Source organism: Misgurnus anguillicaudatus, chromosome 6 (assembly GCF_027580225.2).
Source record: "Misgurnus anguillicaudatus chromosome 6, ASM2758022v2, whole genome shotgun sequence".
Classification (NCBI taxonomy): domain Eukaryota; kingdom Metazoa; phylum Chordata; class Actinopteri; order Cypriniformes; family Cobitidae; genus Misgurnus; species Misgurnus anguillicaudatus.
Window position 1 is genome coordinate 9,365,808 of NC_073342.2, and position 17,358 is coordinate 9,383,165.

A 17,358-nucleotide genomic window follows, 5' to 3' on the forward strand; every position below is an offset into this window, starting at 1 on the left:
TATGTTTCAAAGATGTGTTAAAGAGCAGACTAATGGTTCTGTCAATCATCATGGAGCAAACCCTCACATGGTAACATATCAAACATTTTAAATAATCTTGGCCTTATTAGACTAATTAGAAATTATACAACAGGAATTCATTAGCTTTGTAACTAACTTTTTAGTTTTTAACATGTTATTCAGTTAAAGCCCCAATAGATCCCCAAATGGTTTGTAAGGGACACTGGTAAAGCTAAAAGTTGAGTTTTTAATACAAGATATTCTATAGTGAAGAAATTTGAGTTTTTAAACTTTTGCTCCAAATATGTTTGTGATCCACAGCATTCTTCACGTAAAGATGAAATGGAATGAATTCATATTCGTGACAAAGGCACCAACAAAGAATTTCTTTGCATAAAAAATTGTGAAAGTCCTAGTGATGATAACATCAAAGAAGCGATTAAAAAACTCAGAATGGGTGACCTTATTCTGAGAAAAACTATCTGCTGTATTCCCATATTTTATCATGTTGGGTTATACAATGGTGAATTAGTCGTTGACTTTTCAGGTAACACAAACAATTCAACAGTATTTTTATTTAGTTATAATAATCTAATACATTTGTTTAATTGACATGCATCACAACATATTTTTGAGTTCTGTGACTAATTTCTACTTTACAGTCCCTTCAAATCCAAGCTTTAGTGCTACATCTACAAGTCACTTATCATCTGGTGGGAAAGGTTTAGTGAGCTCTAAAAGTGTGAAGAACTTTGTTGCACGAAAGCCATTTATCATCTATCGTCCAAGGATTACCATCCCTCCCAACTTCTCTGAGGTTCTTCAGAACGCTCTAGATTACACTGGCATCTACCATCCTTTGAACAATAACTGCCTGCATTTTGCATTGAGATTGCTGGGGGTAAGCAAATGACAATTGTATAAACTTATTTTACCATAATCATTCATTAAAGGTAGGGTAACACATTTTGAAAAATGCTAACGGTAGCCGCCTAGCAATGAAATCCTGATCCCACCCTCAAGTCAAACCGCCATCCAAAGTCACGCCTCTTCCAAAACACATGAACACGCACAGATCAGACAGTCACATCGCATGTCTCATTCAGCAGTGAGACAACTTTGCAGTACAAAGTCGAATAACACTGCCAAAATAACCAAACAACTGGTCTACATCAGAATTAGTTTAAGCACACGTTCGGTTGTGTAGTACTACGCTAATCCGTAAACGAACACAAATTTCATAAGCAACACAATGTTTCATCAAAGTAGAATATCTGAATCCATCTCAATACAAACATATCGCGTACCTACCTTACCAAAATAAACTGTGCAACCACTCTTTGCGTCCTGCAGCTGTTTGCATCTCGTGGTAAAGCAGTAAAGTTACAGATGTTCATTTGGATTTTTGCTCTTGCTGATCCAGGCAGTTTTTGCTGTTGTTGTTATAAAAGATGCCTTTAGTTTTGTGCCTCCTGTGTAGGTTGTCAATTTAGCAGAAAAGTTTGCTGTTCTCACTGTTTACAGGCAGGAGGTGAGCGCACGTGAACGCGCCGATGACGTATGGTGTCTGCGTGGACTCGCTGCGCGGTGGGCATTCAAATTATGCTTACGTATGAGGGACAAAAATGGAAACGTCCGTTCGGACCGAAATCTATGATTTGTTGAACATTTTTTGGTCCTACGCCTTTCACAGATGACATAAATTTCTACAAATACATTTAAACAACTTAACACAGTGATTGCTATCAGGATGTAAGGAGACTTTTAACCAGCATAACAAAAAATGTTTCAGGATCAAATCTGTTACCCTACCTTTAAATGGTAACTAATAAACTTAGATGTATTTTATTTTATGCAGCTATCATCAGAGAGAATTCCATAAAGGTATGAAACAACCAGTTAATTTAATATCATTTAATATAATGTAATATTCAATGCCCTAAAAAGTATATTCAAACATCTATTTCAATAAACATTTACATGTGAACATTTAAACAAACAAAGACAGTTATTAAACACTTAAATACCAACTTTTTAGCCTGCAGCAGGAAACAGGTAAGATCATTTTCAGTCTAATATACTTGTATTGTAATAAACAAAAACAGAAAAAATGGGCAGGGGAGCTACAATATCACCATTTAAAATACTGATACTTTATTTTTGTTTATTATAGAAGAGAGCAACGTGACAGAGGGAGAAACCCTTCCTTTAACATATATGTGAATGACGCCGTATGGCGCTCACACACATGCACACATAGACATGAAAGGCCGCTTGCGAACCAGCCCCTTTCTAGAGAGAAAGTGCAGGTGGGCATAAAGCCTATTGCCATGTTTTTTTTTTTAAATTAAAGAATATATTACGCGTGTATGGGGCATCTGTATTCGGCCAGGACGTCACGAAACGGGCGCATTGTTCACATGTATTTGACTGCATGCAGCTCTGCGCAGACAAGTCAATCTATGACATCAAAGTTCCGCGAGAGCCATTCAAAAGCTTCACTCTTGCGTTACATTGATCTCATGTGCCAATTTTTTTAGGGAAAACTCCTGTTATAAATATACCCATGTCCGTGTGGACTAGTTATATTAAAACATTTAGGTAGTTTTTACAAACGAGCCTTATAAAAAACATTATTGGTGTTCATCTTGAGACAAAACAATGGCACTGATATTTGTTAAGATATGTCGGTGCAAGATGATTTAAAATTAAGACAGCTTAAACATGCATTTTAGTCTGGAACTAGGATAAGCCCTGTCCAAGAAATCGCCCCTTGGAGAGGTACACTCAGTTACTTGGATTTTATTTAAATTTTCACAAAATATTTTATTAATATTTTTAAAATATTTAATATATTTGTGACTGTTATTGTATAAAACTTTTTATTAAAAATAATTATTTTCTAATGTCTACTTTGCAATTGTATGCAGACCATTTCTGTATATTTACATTTTTAAGGTATTACAAATAAATAAAAAAAATGAATAAAATGTTACAAAGTGTTGAGTCTTTAGTGTTTCTTTTTCTATTAGGACAACAGGGAATAAACATTTCAGCATGGTTCCTTACCAATATAATTTTACCAATATACATTTTCAGATTGGGAAAATTAAAAAAATAATGCTACCACAATTTAAAAAAGTTAATTTAACAAAAAACATGGTTTCTTATTTTCAATTGGCTCAACCTGTTGTTTCCCATTGAGTTAATATTTAAAGATCATTGCCACAATTAATAAAATTCAATACACAGAAAATATATTGGCCCAAGTGAAAAATGTCAATGTTACCAGTCACTAGAAAATGTTGATATAGGGAGGCAATTTTTTTAACAGTGTAATAAAGTATAAAGTGATCAGTTACATAGGAATTACTTGAGTTCTCAAACTGTGTGTCCATAAATAAAGATGACAGCAGGTCACATTCTTTGTGTGTTATATGAAGCAGGCAAAAAATGCCATTGGAAAAAATTAAGAAGAGTAGGAAATGACATTGTAGATTAGGGGTGCATGCAGGATTTAATCTTAGGGTATGGAGTGCTGCATTGTTGCCAAACCCTCAGAAAGCCTATAAACCGGGCCACGCACGCAATTCAAGAAATGTCACAAATTATTAATAAAGAACAAACCTTTCCTACACCTAGTTTACATTTCTTCTCCAAGAACTACTTGAGGACCTTTTTGCTGTTCATTTTATTTGTATAAACCAGAATGTCTGTGGGCTGTCCATGTGTTACATAACAAGACCTTGACGCGTTTTACTTTCTATTAGACCTTAACAATTGCTTAACCTTCTCTTTCTTGTCTTTTTAATCACAGGCTCTCCTGTTTCTAGATACACTGATTAATTCGGTTCAGGAGAAAAGATAACAGTCCACCCACACTGACAATTGATTGGTTGATTTACTGGAACAGGCCAATCAGGATGCTCTATGTCTTACATGCGCTTAATGATTCACACTAACACAAACACGCAAGGTCTCCCCCTCCCTCTCTGCCGTGCGTGCGCTACTATTGCTCACTCGCTCTAATTTCCGAGAGATTGTAATTCATTTGCACACTGTAAAAAACATATTGTGAAATTCACAGTAATTAACTGGCAGCAATTGACAAGTAACTTACTTTAGAAAAAGCAGTTACTTGTCAATTGCTGCCAGTTAAATACTGTGATTTCCTTTCTACAGTAAGTTACTATTGTCAATGGCTGCCAGGTACTACTGTGATTTTTTTCCACAGTAATTTACTGGCAGTCATTGACAAGTTACTAAGCAGAGATTATATATTTTTAATATAAAGTTCATTGTGGTTTTCCCTACAGCATTTGATTGGTTAGTTATTTTCTGTAAACATTCATCAATGTTAAAATAAAGTTGTAATGGTCAGCCTTAAAGGCTGAGTTACAATCATTTAAAAACTCAAGACTGTTAAAAGAAGAAAATACAAAGAACAAATCTAAAACAATATGAAAGTCCAAGCGTGTTAAAAGTCCAAATGTGCAAAGATTTCCACGGTGTATATAAAATGCAAGAAAGTGATATCTAAAGTCCATAAAACGTAACTGGAAAGGTAAGCCCAAATACACAAACTCCACACACCAGCAACCGCTTGTTTTAGCTATAGCATCATCTAACCATGTGCTCCTGCTCCTTCCTTTTATACAAAGTTCCATGTCATGTGACCCCTCACGACAGGTAGACGAGGCAAAATAAAAAGGTCTGTTCGACATCGGCTGTGGCTGGATGTAACCGATCGGCGAGATTAGCCGCGTGCAGGCAGGGAGGAGCTGAAAACGGAGACGTGAAGTCGGACGCGCTGTGGTTCCCGTAGTTTGCTGCATTTACGTCAGGCATGGCTGATCACGTGCCGTTTGCTTGCTTAATCGCATTAAACATGATTTGTAAGATGTAAACTACGTAAAAAGTGAATTATACTGTTTTGAATGTCCGTGTATGAGCATGAGTGGAACTGAAGAGGCTTACAGCATCTGTTTTTACAAGAATAAAGTTTAACATAAGCATATATTATTTAAATACCAATGTAGTGGGGTCTACATTTTTTATCCATTTTATTTTGATGAAGATGACACAATATAACATCGCGACTACATGAAAAGAGCTTTAACTGTTATAAAAATACAGATTTGTGAGCATTTGTGGAACTGAGGGCGTGAAAATACACACGAAACACACGTGATTGTTGTCATGTGGTGAATCCGACCAATCTTGAAACAGCTGTGTCGTCATTACAGCCCGTGCAGCTCCTCTTCGGGAACTGCGCTGGCTAACTCAGGCGGCTGATCTCGAATCGCTCTCGCGGTACTTAAAAACCATATGACACAGTCACGTGCCTGCACCGCCAGCTTAAAGGAATAGTCTACTCATTTTCAATATTAAAATATGTTATTACCTTAACTAAGAATTGTTGATACATCCCTCTATCATCTGTGTGCGTGCATGTAAGCGCTGGAGCGCGCTGCGACGCTTCGATAGCATTTAGCTTAGCCCCATTCATTCAATGGTACCATTTAGAGATAAAGGTAGAAGTGACCAAACACATCAACGTTTTTCCTATTTAAGACGAGTAGTTATACGAGCAAGTTTGGTGGTACAAAATAAAACGTAGCGCTTTTCTAAACGGATTTAAAAGAGGAACTACATTATATGGCGTAATAGCACTTTTGGGAGTACTTCGACTCGGCGCAGTAACACCCTCCCTCGCCCATTATGAGAGTGAGAAGGGGAGCGGACTTTTCAGGCAAGTCGAAGTACTCCCAAAAGTGCTATTACGCCATAAAATATAGTTCCTCTTTTAAATCCGCTTAGAAAAGCGCTACGTTTTATTTTGTACCACCAAACTTGCTCGTACAACCACTCGTCCTAAATAGGAAAAACGTTGATGTGCCCGGTCACCTCCAACTCCATCCCTAAATGGCACCACTGAATGAATGGGGCCAAGCCAAATGCCATCGAAGCGCCGCAGCGCGCTCCAGCGCTTACGTGCACGCACACAGATGATAGAGGGATGTATCAACAATTCTTAGTTAAGGTAATAATATATTTTAATATTGAAAATGAGTAGACTATTCCTTTAAGTCGGACAAAATTACTAACCGGAATGCACTGCTTCAAGTCAGCCACCGATCGGTCTGCGCAGCGCCGCATGAAGTCGAACACACCTAAAGACATACACACAAAAAATAGCAAAAGGATAAAATGGCTAAGAAAACATGTAAAACTAACCTAAACTCAAATATACATAAGTCACAATATAATGAGTGGTAAAACAAAACAACAATGTTAATGATCTAATTTAAATATGCTAAATTACAAAACAATACAATACGTTTTCTGATTTGAGGGAAATGCTACTGTTTCACAGATATTTACTTATTTATTTTTTTTTACAGTCAAATACATTCAATAAATGCATGCTAACATTTGTAAAATAACATTTTAATTTGGATGAAAAAGTATGAATTCCCAAGAAATGCATCTTAAAACATCTTAAACTTTTGTTACAATCTAAAAATAACTAAATATAATTCAGTTTTGTAGATATACAGGACAAACTGTAAATAAAACAAAATAATTAATTATCAATCAAAAGTACACTGCAAGTAAACTGTAAGTTTCCTCCAATTCTTATTAAACACAATATTACTGTGAAGTATAATAACTGAAATGCAAAACAAATTTATGTCTACAATATTTTCACTCCAAAATAAATAGTTCTAGTGCACAACACAACCGTTGATTCTAAAACTGATTCTAAATTCAGAATCCTAATTTTACAGTGTATAAGTAACATTAAAACATGCCCAAAAAGGTCAGTGAAACAAATACCACAACAGACAATGTTAAGAGATTGAAAAGCTATTTCATTTAAATTGCTAGTAATCTACTGGATCCTACAGTATGAATAAACATATTTACAAGATTTACTAAAAGTTAGAATTTATGTTTTAATTCTATTCAATATGCTTAAACACATTATTGTTTAATTGACATTAAACGTGCCTGTATTGACATTTAAGTACGAAACAATATCAGCTTTGAGTGGACTAGTTATCAGATGTTTAAGTGAATCACCAAAACATGACTCCAAACAATAGACCTTTTTCTAGATTATGTATCATATATGTGAACAAAGTTATTTATTACATTATTTATACACACTTCACTTTGATGAAACTGTGCAATTTTATTTTCTGTGTGCAGGTTTAGCCACTGGTAAAACTCTAATGGGCATGACTGCTCTCCATTCAGAGGGCTTATGTGTTTTCATGTCTCATATGTCAGCATATGGCCAGTAAGATGATTTCAGTGTAATACTGTTTAAAGTATCTATTAGCCTACACTGCAAATATGAAACCAGAAGATTAACACTAACAGTGTTAAATCCAACACTTTTGCAGTGTATATATGGGTACCACCACAAAAGTGTTAAACTAACACTTTCAAAAGTGTTAGCATTACCAACATTAAAAGGGTGTTACAAATGTAACACTATTAGATTTACATAACAACACTGCAACAGTGTATTTCAACTCCAAACTGGTGTTAATATCAAATATATCAAGTAACTTCAGGAGTGTTATTTTTTAACACTACATCATTGTTGATTTTACACTTATGAAGTGATAAGAGTGTTACAAATGTAACACTATTAGATTTACATAACAACACTGCAACAGTGTATTTCAACTCCAAACTGGTGTTAATATCAAATATATCAAGTAACTTCAGGAGTGTTATTTTTTAACACTACATCATTGTTGATTTTACACTTATGAAGTGATAAGAGTGTTACAAATGTAACACTATTAGATTTACATAACAACACTGCAACAGGGTATTTAAACTCCAAACTGGTGTTAATATCAAATATATCAAGTAACTTCAGGAGTGTTATTTTTTAACACTACATCATTGTTGATTTTACACTTATGAAGTGATAAGAGTGTTACAAATGTAACACTATTAGATTTACATAACAACACTGCAACAGTGTATTTCAACTCCAAACTGGTGTTAATATCAAATATATCAATTAACTTCAGGAGTGTTATTTTTTAACACTACATCATTGTTGATTTTACACTTATGAAGTGATAAGAGTGTTACAAATGTAACACTATTAGATTTACATAACAACACTGCAACAGTGTATTTCAACTCCAAACTGGTGTTAATATCAAATATATCAAGTAACTTCAGGAGTGTTATTTTTTAACACTACATCATTGTTGATTTTACACTTATGAAGTGATAAGAGTGTTACAAATGTAACACTATTAGATTTACATAACAACACTGCAACAGGGTATTTAAACTCCAAACTGGTGTTAATATCAAATATATCAAGTAACTTCAGGAGTGTTATTTTTAACACTACATCATTGTTGATTTTACACTTATGAAGTGATAAGAGTGTTACAAATGTAACACTATTAGATTTACATAACAACACTGCAACAGGGTATTTAAACTCCAAACTGGTGTTAATATCAAATATATCTAGTAACTTCAGGAGTGTTATTTTTTAACACTACATCATTGTTGATTTTACACTTATGAAGTGATAAGAGTGTTACAAATGTAACACTATTAGATTTACATAACAACACTGCAACAGTGTATTTCAACTCCAAACTGGTGTTAATATCAAATATATCAATTAACTTCAGGAGTGTTATTTTTTAACACTACATCATTGTTGATTTTACACTTATGAAGTGATAAGAGTGTTACAAATGTAACACTATTAGATTTACATAACAACACTGCAACAGTGTATTTCAACTCCAAACTGGTGTTAATATCAAATATATCAAGTAACTTCAGGAGTGTTATTTTTTAACACTACATCATTGTTGATTTTACACTTATGAAGTGATAAGAGTGTTACAAATGTAACACTATTAGATTTACATAACAACACTGCAACAGGGTATTTAAACTCCAAACTGGTGTTAATATCAAATATATCAAGTAACTTCAGGAGTGTTATTTTTTAACACTACATCATTGTTGATTTTACACTTATGAAGTGATAAGAGTGTTACAAATGTAACACTATTAGATTTACATAACAACACTGCAACAGTGTATTTCAACTCCAAACTGGTGTTAATATCAAATATATCAATTAACTTCAGGAGTGTTATTTTTTAACACTACATCATTGTTGATTTTACACTTATGAAGTGATAAGAGTGTTACAAATGTAACACTATTAGATTTACATAACAACACTGCAACAGTGTATTTCAACTCCAAACTGGTGTTAATATCAAATATATCAAGTAACTTCAGGAGTGTTATTTTTTAACACTACATCATTGTTGATTTTACACTTATGAAGTGATAAGAGTGTTACAAATGTAACACTATTAGATTTACATAACAACACTGCAACAGGGTATTTAAACTCCAAACTGGTGTTAATATCAAATATATCAAGTAACTTCAGGAGTGTTATTTTTAACACTACATCATTGTTGATTTTACACTTATGAAGTGATAAGAGTGTTACAAATGTAACACTATTAGATTTACATAACAACACTGCAACAGGGTATTTAAACTCCAAACTGGTGTTAATATCAAATATATCTAGTAACTTCAGGAGTGTTATTTTTTAACACTACATCATTGTTGATTTTACACTTATGAAGTGATAAGAGTGTTACAAATGTAACACTATTAGATTTACATAACAACACTGCAACAGTGTATTTCAACTCCAAACTGGTGTTAATATCAAATATATCAATTAACTTCAGGAGTGTTATTTTTTAACACTACATCATTGTTGATTTTACACTTATGAAGTGATAAGAGTGTTACAAATGTAACACTATTAGATTTACATAACAACACTGCAACAGTGTATTTCAACTCCAAACTGGTGTTAATATCAAATATATCAAGTAACTTCAGGAGTGTTATTTTTTAACACTACATCATTGTTGATTTTACACTTATGAAGTGATAAGAGTGTTACAAATGTAACACTATTAGATTTACATAACAACACTGCAACAGGGTATTTAATGGTGTTAATATCAAATATATCAAGTAACTTCAGGAGTGTTATTTTTAACACTACATCATTGTTGATTTTACACTTATGAAGTGATAAGAGTGTTACAAATGTAACACTATTAGATTTACATAACAACACTGCAACAGGGTATTTAAACTCCAAACTGGTGTTAATATCAAATATATCAAGTAACTTCAGGAGTGTTATTTTTTAACACTACATCATTGTTGATTTTACACTTATGAAGTGATAAGAGTGTTACAAATGTAACACTATTAGATTTACATAACAACACTGCAACAGTGTATTTCAACTCCAAACTGGTGTTAATATCAAATATATCAATTAACTTCAGGAGTGTTATTTTTAACACTACATCATTGTTGATTTTACACTTATGAAGTGATAAGAGTGTTACAAATGTAACACTATTAGATTTACATAACAACACTGCAACAGTGTATTTCAACTCCAAACTGGTGTTAATATCAAATATATCAATTAACTTCAGGAGTGTTATTTTTAACACTACATCATTGTTGATTTTACACTTATGAAGTGATAAGAGTGTTACAAATGTAACACTATTAGATTTACATAACAACACTGCAACAGGGTATTTAAACTCCAAACTGGTGTTAATATCAAATATATCTAGTAACTTCAGGAGTGTTATTTTTAACACTACATCATTGTTGATTTTACACTTATGAAGTGATAAGAGTGTTACAAATGTAACACTATTAGATTTACATAACAACACTGCAACAGGGTATTTAAACTCCAAACTGGTGTTAATATCAAATATATCAATTAACTTCAGGAGTGTTATTTTTAACACTACATCATTGTTGATTTTACACATATGCAGTGATAAATGGTTTTTAGTTAACGCAGAACAAAATGACCAGCTGTAAAACACTAAAGACAAAAAATATGATGTCAACCTTACACTATCAGAAATATGTTTTCAAAGAATACTTGATGATAGCTTATGTGTTTGTTTGTATTGGTTTACATTACTACATATCTTTAAAGCATGTTAAAATTCATACAATAAAACAAATATGCATTCCACAACAATTTCATATTTTAATTAAACAGCAAAGCACCCCCACTTTCAGTGCACTACAAAATGCAACAATCAGTTACAATATATAAATATGAATCAGAGTCATATGACATCTGAAGATCAAATGGTTTTGGGTGCTGCAAATCATTTTGCTTTACAATGCAAAAACAATCAAGTTCTTTAACCTGAAATGCATGCAGGTGCTCAACATACACTGCTTCCATTTCCATCAAAACAAAATGTATTTCTTCCTTTCTCAGGAGAATTGCAACAATTTTACTGAACAGTGGCATTTCATCCACGACATCAACACAAACAACTGATCCTCAATGAAACTCAATCCCATCACACTTTACCCATCCAGTGCAATGTATAGCTTCAGACCTGTCAAGCTGAAAATGTTCACAGACCAATTCATCATAATCAAAATCACTTAATCTCTTACTCTTTACTGGCCCTGACTCAATACCTTTTACATTAAGTGACTCCCAGTGGTACGCTACAGCCAACTGATGCTTCAGTGCTAAAGACTTTGTCAAGTTCTTAAAGTTCTTAATGCTGGATTTGAAAAATTTATGCTTTGCTTCATATCTCATAGTCCAAACATGAACCAAAGGACCAATCTTCTGAATCACACCTGGATAATGGATCATTAAGTGATGTTTTGGTATTAAATTATGAGTTGGATACAGTTCTTTAAATAATTTGTGATGTTCTGCTATCAGACACCTCAAGTAGACAACCATACCCTCAGTGATGCTAGGAGAGAAAATGATTTTTACAATATCAAGAAGCAGCAAAAGCACATTCCAGTGGCTGTCTTCCTCTGACACAACATCTCCAAATATAAGTGTGATGTTTTTCAAAAGACACATCATTTGGCTGGCATTGAGCCCAAGTCCATTGCCCTGCATGTTAACCTTCGTTGGTCTGTTCTTGCGATCTAAATAGCCGTAGCTGTATCCATAAATTCTCAAAAGGATGCTTTCACTGGAAATGAATTTTTCCTTTGCTAAATAGTCCAACAGTAACTTGACTTCATATTGTGCTACACCTTCAAGGATATCATGCATTATATCTACAACCACATTATCTGCAACATTGAAATAATTTAACTCATTGAAAATGCTGTTGCGTTTGATACCATAGCATGAACTTTCACCAGAAACTGCAAGATTTCTGTAATGCTGATCATTTAGTTCCTTAGTCCGCAAAACAACTCTTGGGTCTTGTTCATTGAATACTGTTTGAGCAGTGGCCTTGTCTGTAACACACAGTCTGCAAAAGTAGTGGGCACTAAAAGACTCTACATAGCCAAGAATACCATTTAAACCTAAATTGTCACCGGTAATCTGTGACACTGTTCCATAAAGAGGTTCTTCTAAAAATGACACTTTCATCCCACATGTTTCAAGTTTCTTCAAGTCTTCAACAAAAGGACGCAGTATTTCATCTAAGCCATACTTTCTGGCATCTTGTGAATGAAACAGAGAAATGAGATGAATGTTCATGAGAGAAGAATTAAGATGAGGTGGAAGATTTCTAAGTGTGAAATACAAACATCCAAGCTTGTGTACACCATGCTTAGATCCTAAAGGATTAGCTGTTTCAAATTCATCAGTATAAACCTGAATCTGCAGAGCATTTTTAAAAGATGAGAACATTTGATTATTTGTGAAGTAAGAACCATCACAGAAGTCACTATATACATCACTAAATCTAGATGACTGAATATGGCTGCAAACAATCTCATTCTTGAATATAAACTCCAAGGTCTTAAACAATGGTATGTAGATAAAGGTGTTATTGACTGGGACCTGTTCATAAATTCCAGATCTTCTATTCCTCCTGTAATCATATCTTACTCCTAAATGCACCTCCAGTGGTTGTACAACTCCCCACTTTGCACAAAAATATTTTTTCCATTTGCTATCACTGTTTAGATCAGAAAAGGGATTCTTTAAATTCATAAAAACATTTTCTATTGCCAATCTACTTGGGTTGCACTCTGGCACTACATTAAAAATTTGGCTTCTAATAGATGAATGAACATCATCCAAACACTCTTCCATACTTTCTACAACAGACAAAATTACGTTGTTTGAAACACCACTGCCCTGCAACTTGGCAATAATAGAAGCACACATTTCTGTTGACACTGAATCATCAGTACGGTCAGCAATGTCTTGGTGTGAGTTCCCCACTGCAGAAGAGGAATCACAAGGTTCATCAATAGGCAGAGCCGGCATACCAACAGATGCGATGGCATTTGAAGTTGTTGGCAAATCCGAGCAATTCGGAAGTTCAGTGTCACTAGTGTCAGTGTGAAAAAGTTTAAGATGTCTTCTGAAACCACAGTAACTTTTAAATTCCAAAGAACAACCATCCTGTGCACATAACAATTTGAACTTTTTGCCAGGACATAAACCATGTGAAAGTTTGAGATGCCGAATCAACAGACCACCTGAATGATGTGATGTCCTACAAACATAACACCTAAACATCATTCAACAACTTGGCTCGCAGTTCCTTCACTTTTGGAGTCTCTTTGGTGGTTCCCACATCAATACCATAGACAGTAGTCTGGATGAAAGTATACATGCTGCGAAGTGCTTCATCATAATTTAAGCTAAGAACAAAGTGGACCTTGAAAAGCTCATCAAACGCTGCAAGCGATGTTCTTCCTTGGCATGAGATGAGTTTTTTATCCATGACTATATAGAAGTTGTCAATGGCTCGTCTGCTGGTCCCTGAAGCAAGAAGGTAAGGCTGTTGACGTTCATCAGTTTCCAAATGCTCTTCAAGACTCCGGCATGACTGATAGAAGCACAGAAGAAGGGAATGTAACATAGTACTTGTTCAAAAGAGTATATTTAGATTTACTTTAGATTATGCACAGATTCATGGAATCATAACATACCTTGTGAAAATCTATAAGGTGGTCCACAGCTTGACGAGCACTTATCTTATTTGTCTTTTTTCTTCCAGCTGGCTGAGGTGACAGGATATGCAGGAGCAGGAGTAAAGTAGACATATCACTGTCCCATCCTGCAAGATAGATAGATAGATAGATAGATAGATAGATAGATAGATAGATAGATAGATAGATAGATAGATAGAGAGATAGAGAGACAGAGAGAGAGTAAACTGTCATTCGACTCAAAGTAAAACTCAGTTTTGAGATTAAAAAAAACTTTGTCAGAACCAAATACATAGGCTGCGTCCGAAAACTCGTAAGTTGCTGCCTTCTGAGGCAGCTTTCCGAGGCAGGCAGGCATCAAGACATGTCCGAATTCAATGTTAAGTTTACTTCCTGTCTCCTGAGATACCTATGCATTGGCATACAATAAGAACTTGATTGGTTGAGCCTGGTTAAGTTCGAAAAAATAAAATGGCGGCAAAGGAAGCGACTGGAGCACAAATTTAGTGTAAATAAAGGTAGGTTTTCACTTTTTACACCTTTAACTGCATTTCTAGCGAGAAATTAGTATTGTAGTTTTCAAATATCTGATTAGTTATTAGAGAGGCGCGCTCTGTTTATATTTCGAACACGCTGCCTTTGAAGTGTTACCGAAAGTCTTTCTCTGAGCTGCCTTCATGCCTCTGAAGTCATTTCCTCATGAGGCAGGGAGGCAACCAGTCACTGCCCCGAAGCCTCGTTAAATTCCTATGTCCGAATTTACACGCGCAGAGATCTGATTCACACAGACCATAGCATGCGATACATTTTGAATTTAGTTGGCGCGATGGCGGAGATGTCCATAAATGGAAGAGAATGTCTAAAGTTGGGATCATTACATTCTTATTACATTACATTCAATATCCACTGCTGTTTCACCAAGCATTGCTGAAACAAGGTAACGTAGCCTAAGCCTATTGATGTTCACTGATTTTAATCCCATACTGTATTTGTAGCGATGTCGTTATGCGGTTTGGCTAGATATGATTAGGGCTGTGACGGTGGCAGTTTTTTACCATGGCGGTAGTAATGCACAAATTCACCGCGGTTGTTATAGATTGATTTTGTGTGTGCGTGTGGGGGGCGCATGCGCACGTGCACATTGATGCATATAGGCATGGATTAAAGTGAAAAAAATTCTTCTGACTGAAATTTTTTTCAGGCCAAGTCATATTTCTTAAACTAAAACTTAATGTAGGCGTAGGCGAGACCAATAGCATTTGAAGGGGATTTTTTTTTCCATTAATTCCATATTAAAGTCTCCTGTGGCATAATAGGTTGCTGTAGTTTGCATGGCATTTAAGATGAAGGCGAAACAGCTAAATAACTCACTATATAAAAAGAAAACATGAATATCACCTAGGCTTGCCGCGATAGACGGTGACGACGGTGTTACCGGTTTTAAGCCACATCACCGGTGACATCACTTTGCCACCGTTACACCGTCCCCATCGTCTAAACCATTTTTTTTTGTATTAATATTATTTCTTCAGTATTTATTTCATTTAAATACAAATAATAATTATAAATAATTTAGTTCGGAAGAGCGCATACAATATAATTAAAACTAAACCACGTGCCAAAAGACGGTCACGTCACAGATCAGCATCAGGAGTCAAATTTCATTTATCACGTGTGGAGAACGAGTCGAACTTACATAAAAACAAGAGAATGGCGGAAGATTTGGTTGCAAAACGCAATGCAAAAGCGCCTGTTTGGCGATATTTTGGGTTCAAACCCAATGCAAAAATGGAACCTGAAAACGTCAATGAGGCAATCTGCAAACTTTGCCTGGCAAAGGTTGCAGCATCTGGAGGAAACACGACTAATTTATACACGCACCTTCAAGCGCACCACAAAAGTATCGACGTTCGGTGCCCAGCCCTAAATATGCTTAGTTTTTGGAGCCAAATGTCAATACCTCTTTTTTTTTAGAAATAAAAGCCAAATGCTTGATCATTTTACAGCCACGTTTTGGTTATGCACTGTTTGTTTTGGTTGTTTAAAAACACACACAAATTTTTTTATCCGATTAACCGATTACAAAAAAAAATAAAAAATCTGCAGCCCTACCTTTTACTAAATCAATATCCAATTGCAATTAACCTGCATGCCAAATAATCAATTTATAATTGTTAGACAGCAACAAATCTAACCTTCCAAGCTTTCTTCAGATGATCCCACTTGCTCCTCTTTGGCAGACTTCAAAAGCTGTTCCAGATAAGCAGTTGTCACAAGTGCAGATGCCTCCTTTATCAACTTTGGTTTAAATGACGGCCACCTTTCCAGAAGTTTAGCAGATATTTCAGGTCCAAAGAGAAGGCTGAAATCTTGAAGAATCTAAAACATTGAATGATACAAGAAAAGACCTAAACATGATTTAAGGGATAGTTCACTGAAAATAAAAGTTGTCATCACCCTGAGGTCAATATTCTTCTGAACTTTACCTCACCTCAAAGTCAGCAATGTGGTCAGTAACTCCACACTTACCAATCCTTTTGTGTCCAACAGTCTTGGGAACACAGACAAGACTGTTGCTGAACTTTCCGGATCGTGTACAAGCTTCTGTCTATATTCAAAGGTCTCTCGCATCTTCTGGAATATAGTCTCCTGATCATTGGTGTGGGTCATCAAAGAAAGAGCCTCTTTGCATGGTCCATCTTGGAGTTGGTGTTCTTCATTTATATTTCTAACGAGAGTTGGACCACCTCCTGTTTCCACTGTAGTACTACACGGCATAGGGAAAAGCTTAGTCTTCCGTTGTATTGTCTTCAGCCGCCAAGCCAAGAAGCCGGATCCACCCTGGGCATCATAAAAGTGCTCCTAATGTAAAAAAAAAAACACCACACAGAATTCTACATGTTACACAAGTTAATGAGCTGTGGTTCTAGAATGGGCATGGCCATTTTAAACACTGGAGTAACAAGTCTGGTAAAAAAACAAGTAACATAATTTGCAGATGCGGGGCAGGAATTAATATAAGCACGGGCGATTTGGGTCGCTATCTTTATGTAAAATGGATCACATTTCCGGGTACAGAATTAAATGAATGCAGCTGTTGGATAACAGGCCAGGAGCTGCTTCCATTGCTGTGACGTAATTGCTTGCGTAACTGTCAACAAAAGGACCGGCTTGAAGTCGGAATGTCATGAGACTGACAGGCTGGTTACCGGTCTGGACAATCATGTGTAATATTGGCCAATTCCAATCTCTGGCTGGTCAGATTGATGCATCTCTAAGAAAAGGTTTTGCCCTTAACTAGGCAGAGAAACATGTCTAGTT

The 17,358-nt window shown here is 35.2% G+C and overlaps 1 protein-coding gene and 1 long non-coding RNA gene across 4 annotated transcripts in view; one reads left to right on the plus strand and one right to left on the minus strand.

Annotated features, from left to right (window-relative positions):
• The first annotated feature begins 326 nt into the window (after positions 1 to 326).
• LOC141364168 (uncharacterized) lies at positions 327 to 1,911 on the plus strand. The gene is made up of 3 exons (XR_012369816.1): positions 327 to 547; positions 663 to 901; positions 1,859 to 1,911. It is a non-coding gene; the product is annotated as an uncharacterized lncRNA (long non-coding RNA).
• A 9,206-nt stretch (positions 1,912 to 11,117) lies between these two features.
• Positions 11,118 to 17,358, minus strand: part of LOC129432506 (uncharacterized) — a 31,281-nt gene continuing 25,040 nt past the window's right edge. For all 3 annotated transcript variants that reach the window (XM_073868478.1, XM_073868476.1, XM_073868477.1), the window contains exons 9-12: positions 16,567 to 16,899; positions 16,233 to 16,416; positions 14,038 to 14,165; positions 11,118 to 13,934 (exon numbers count right to left, since the gene is read on the minus strand). In XM_073868478.1, the coding sequence (XP_073724579.1) occupies positions 13,614 to 13,934; positions 14,038 to 14,165; positions 16,233 to 16,416; positions 16,567 to 16,899 (966 nt within the window). In that variant the 3' untranslated portion in view covers positions 11,118 to 13,613. The remainder of the gene's footprint in view (positions 13,935 to 14,037; positions 14,166 to 16,232; positions 16,417 to 16,566; positions 16,900 to 17,358) is intronic.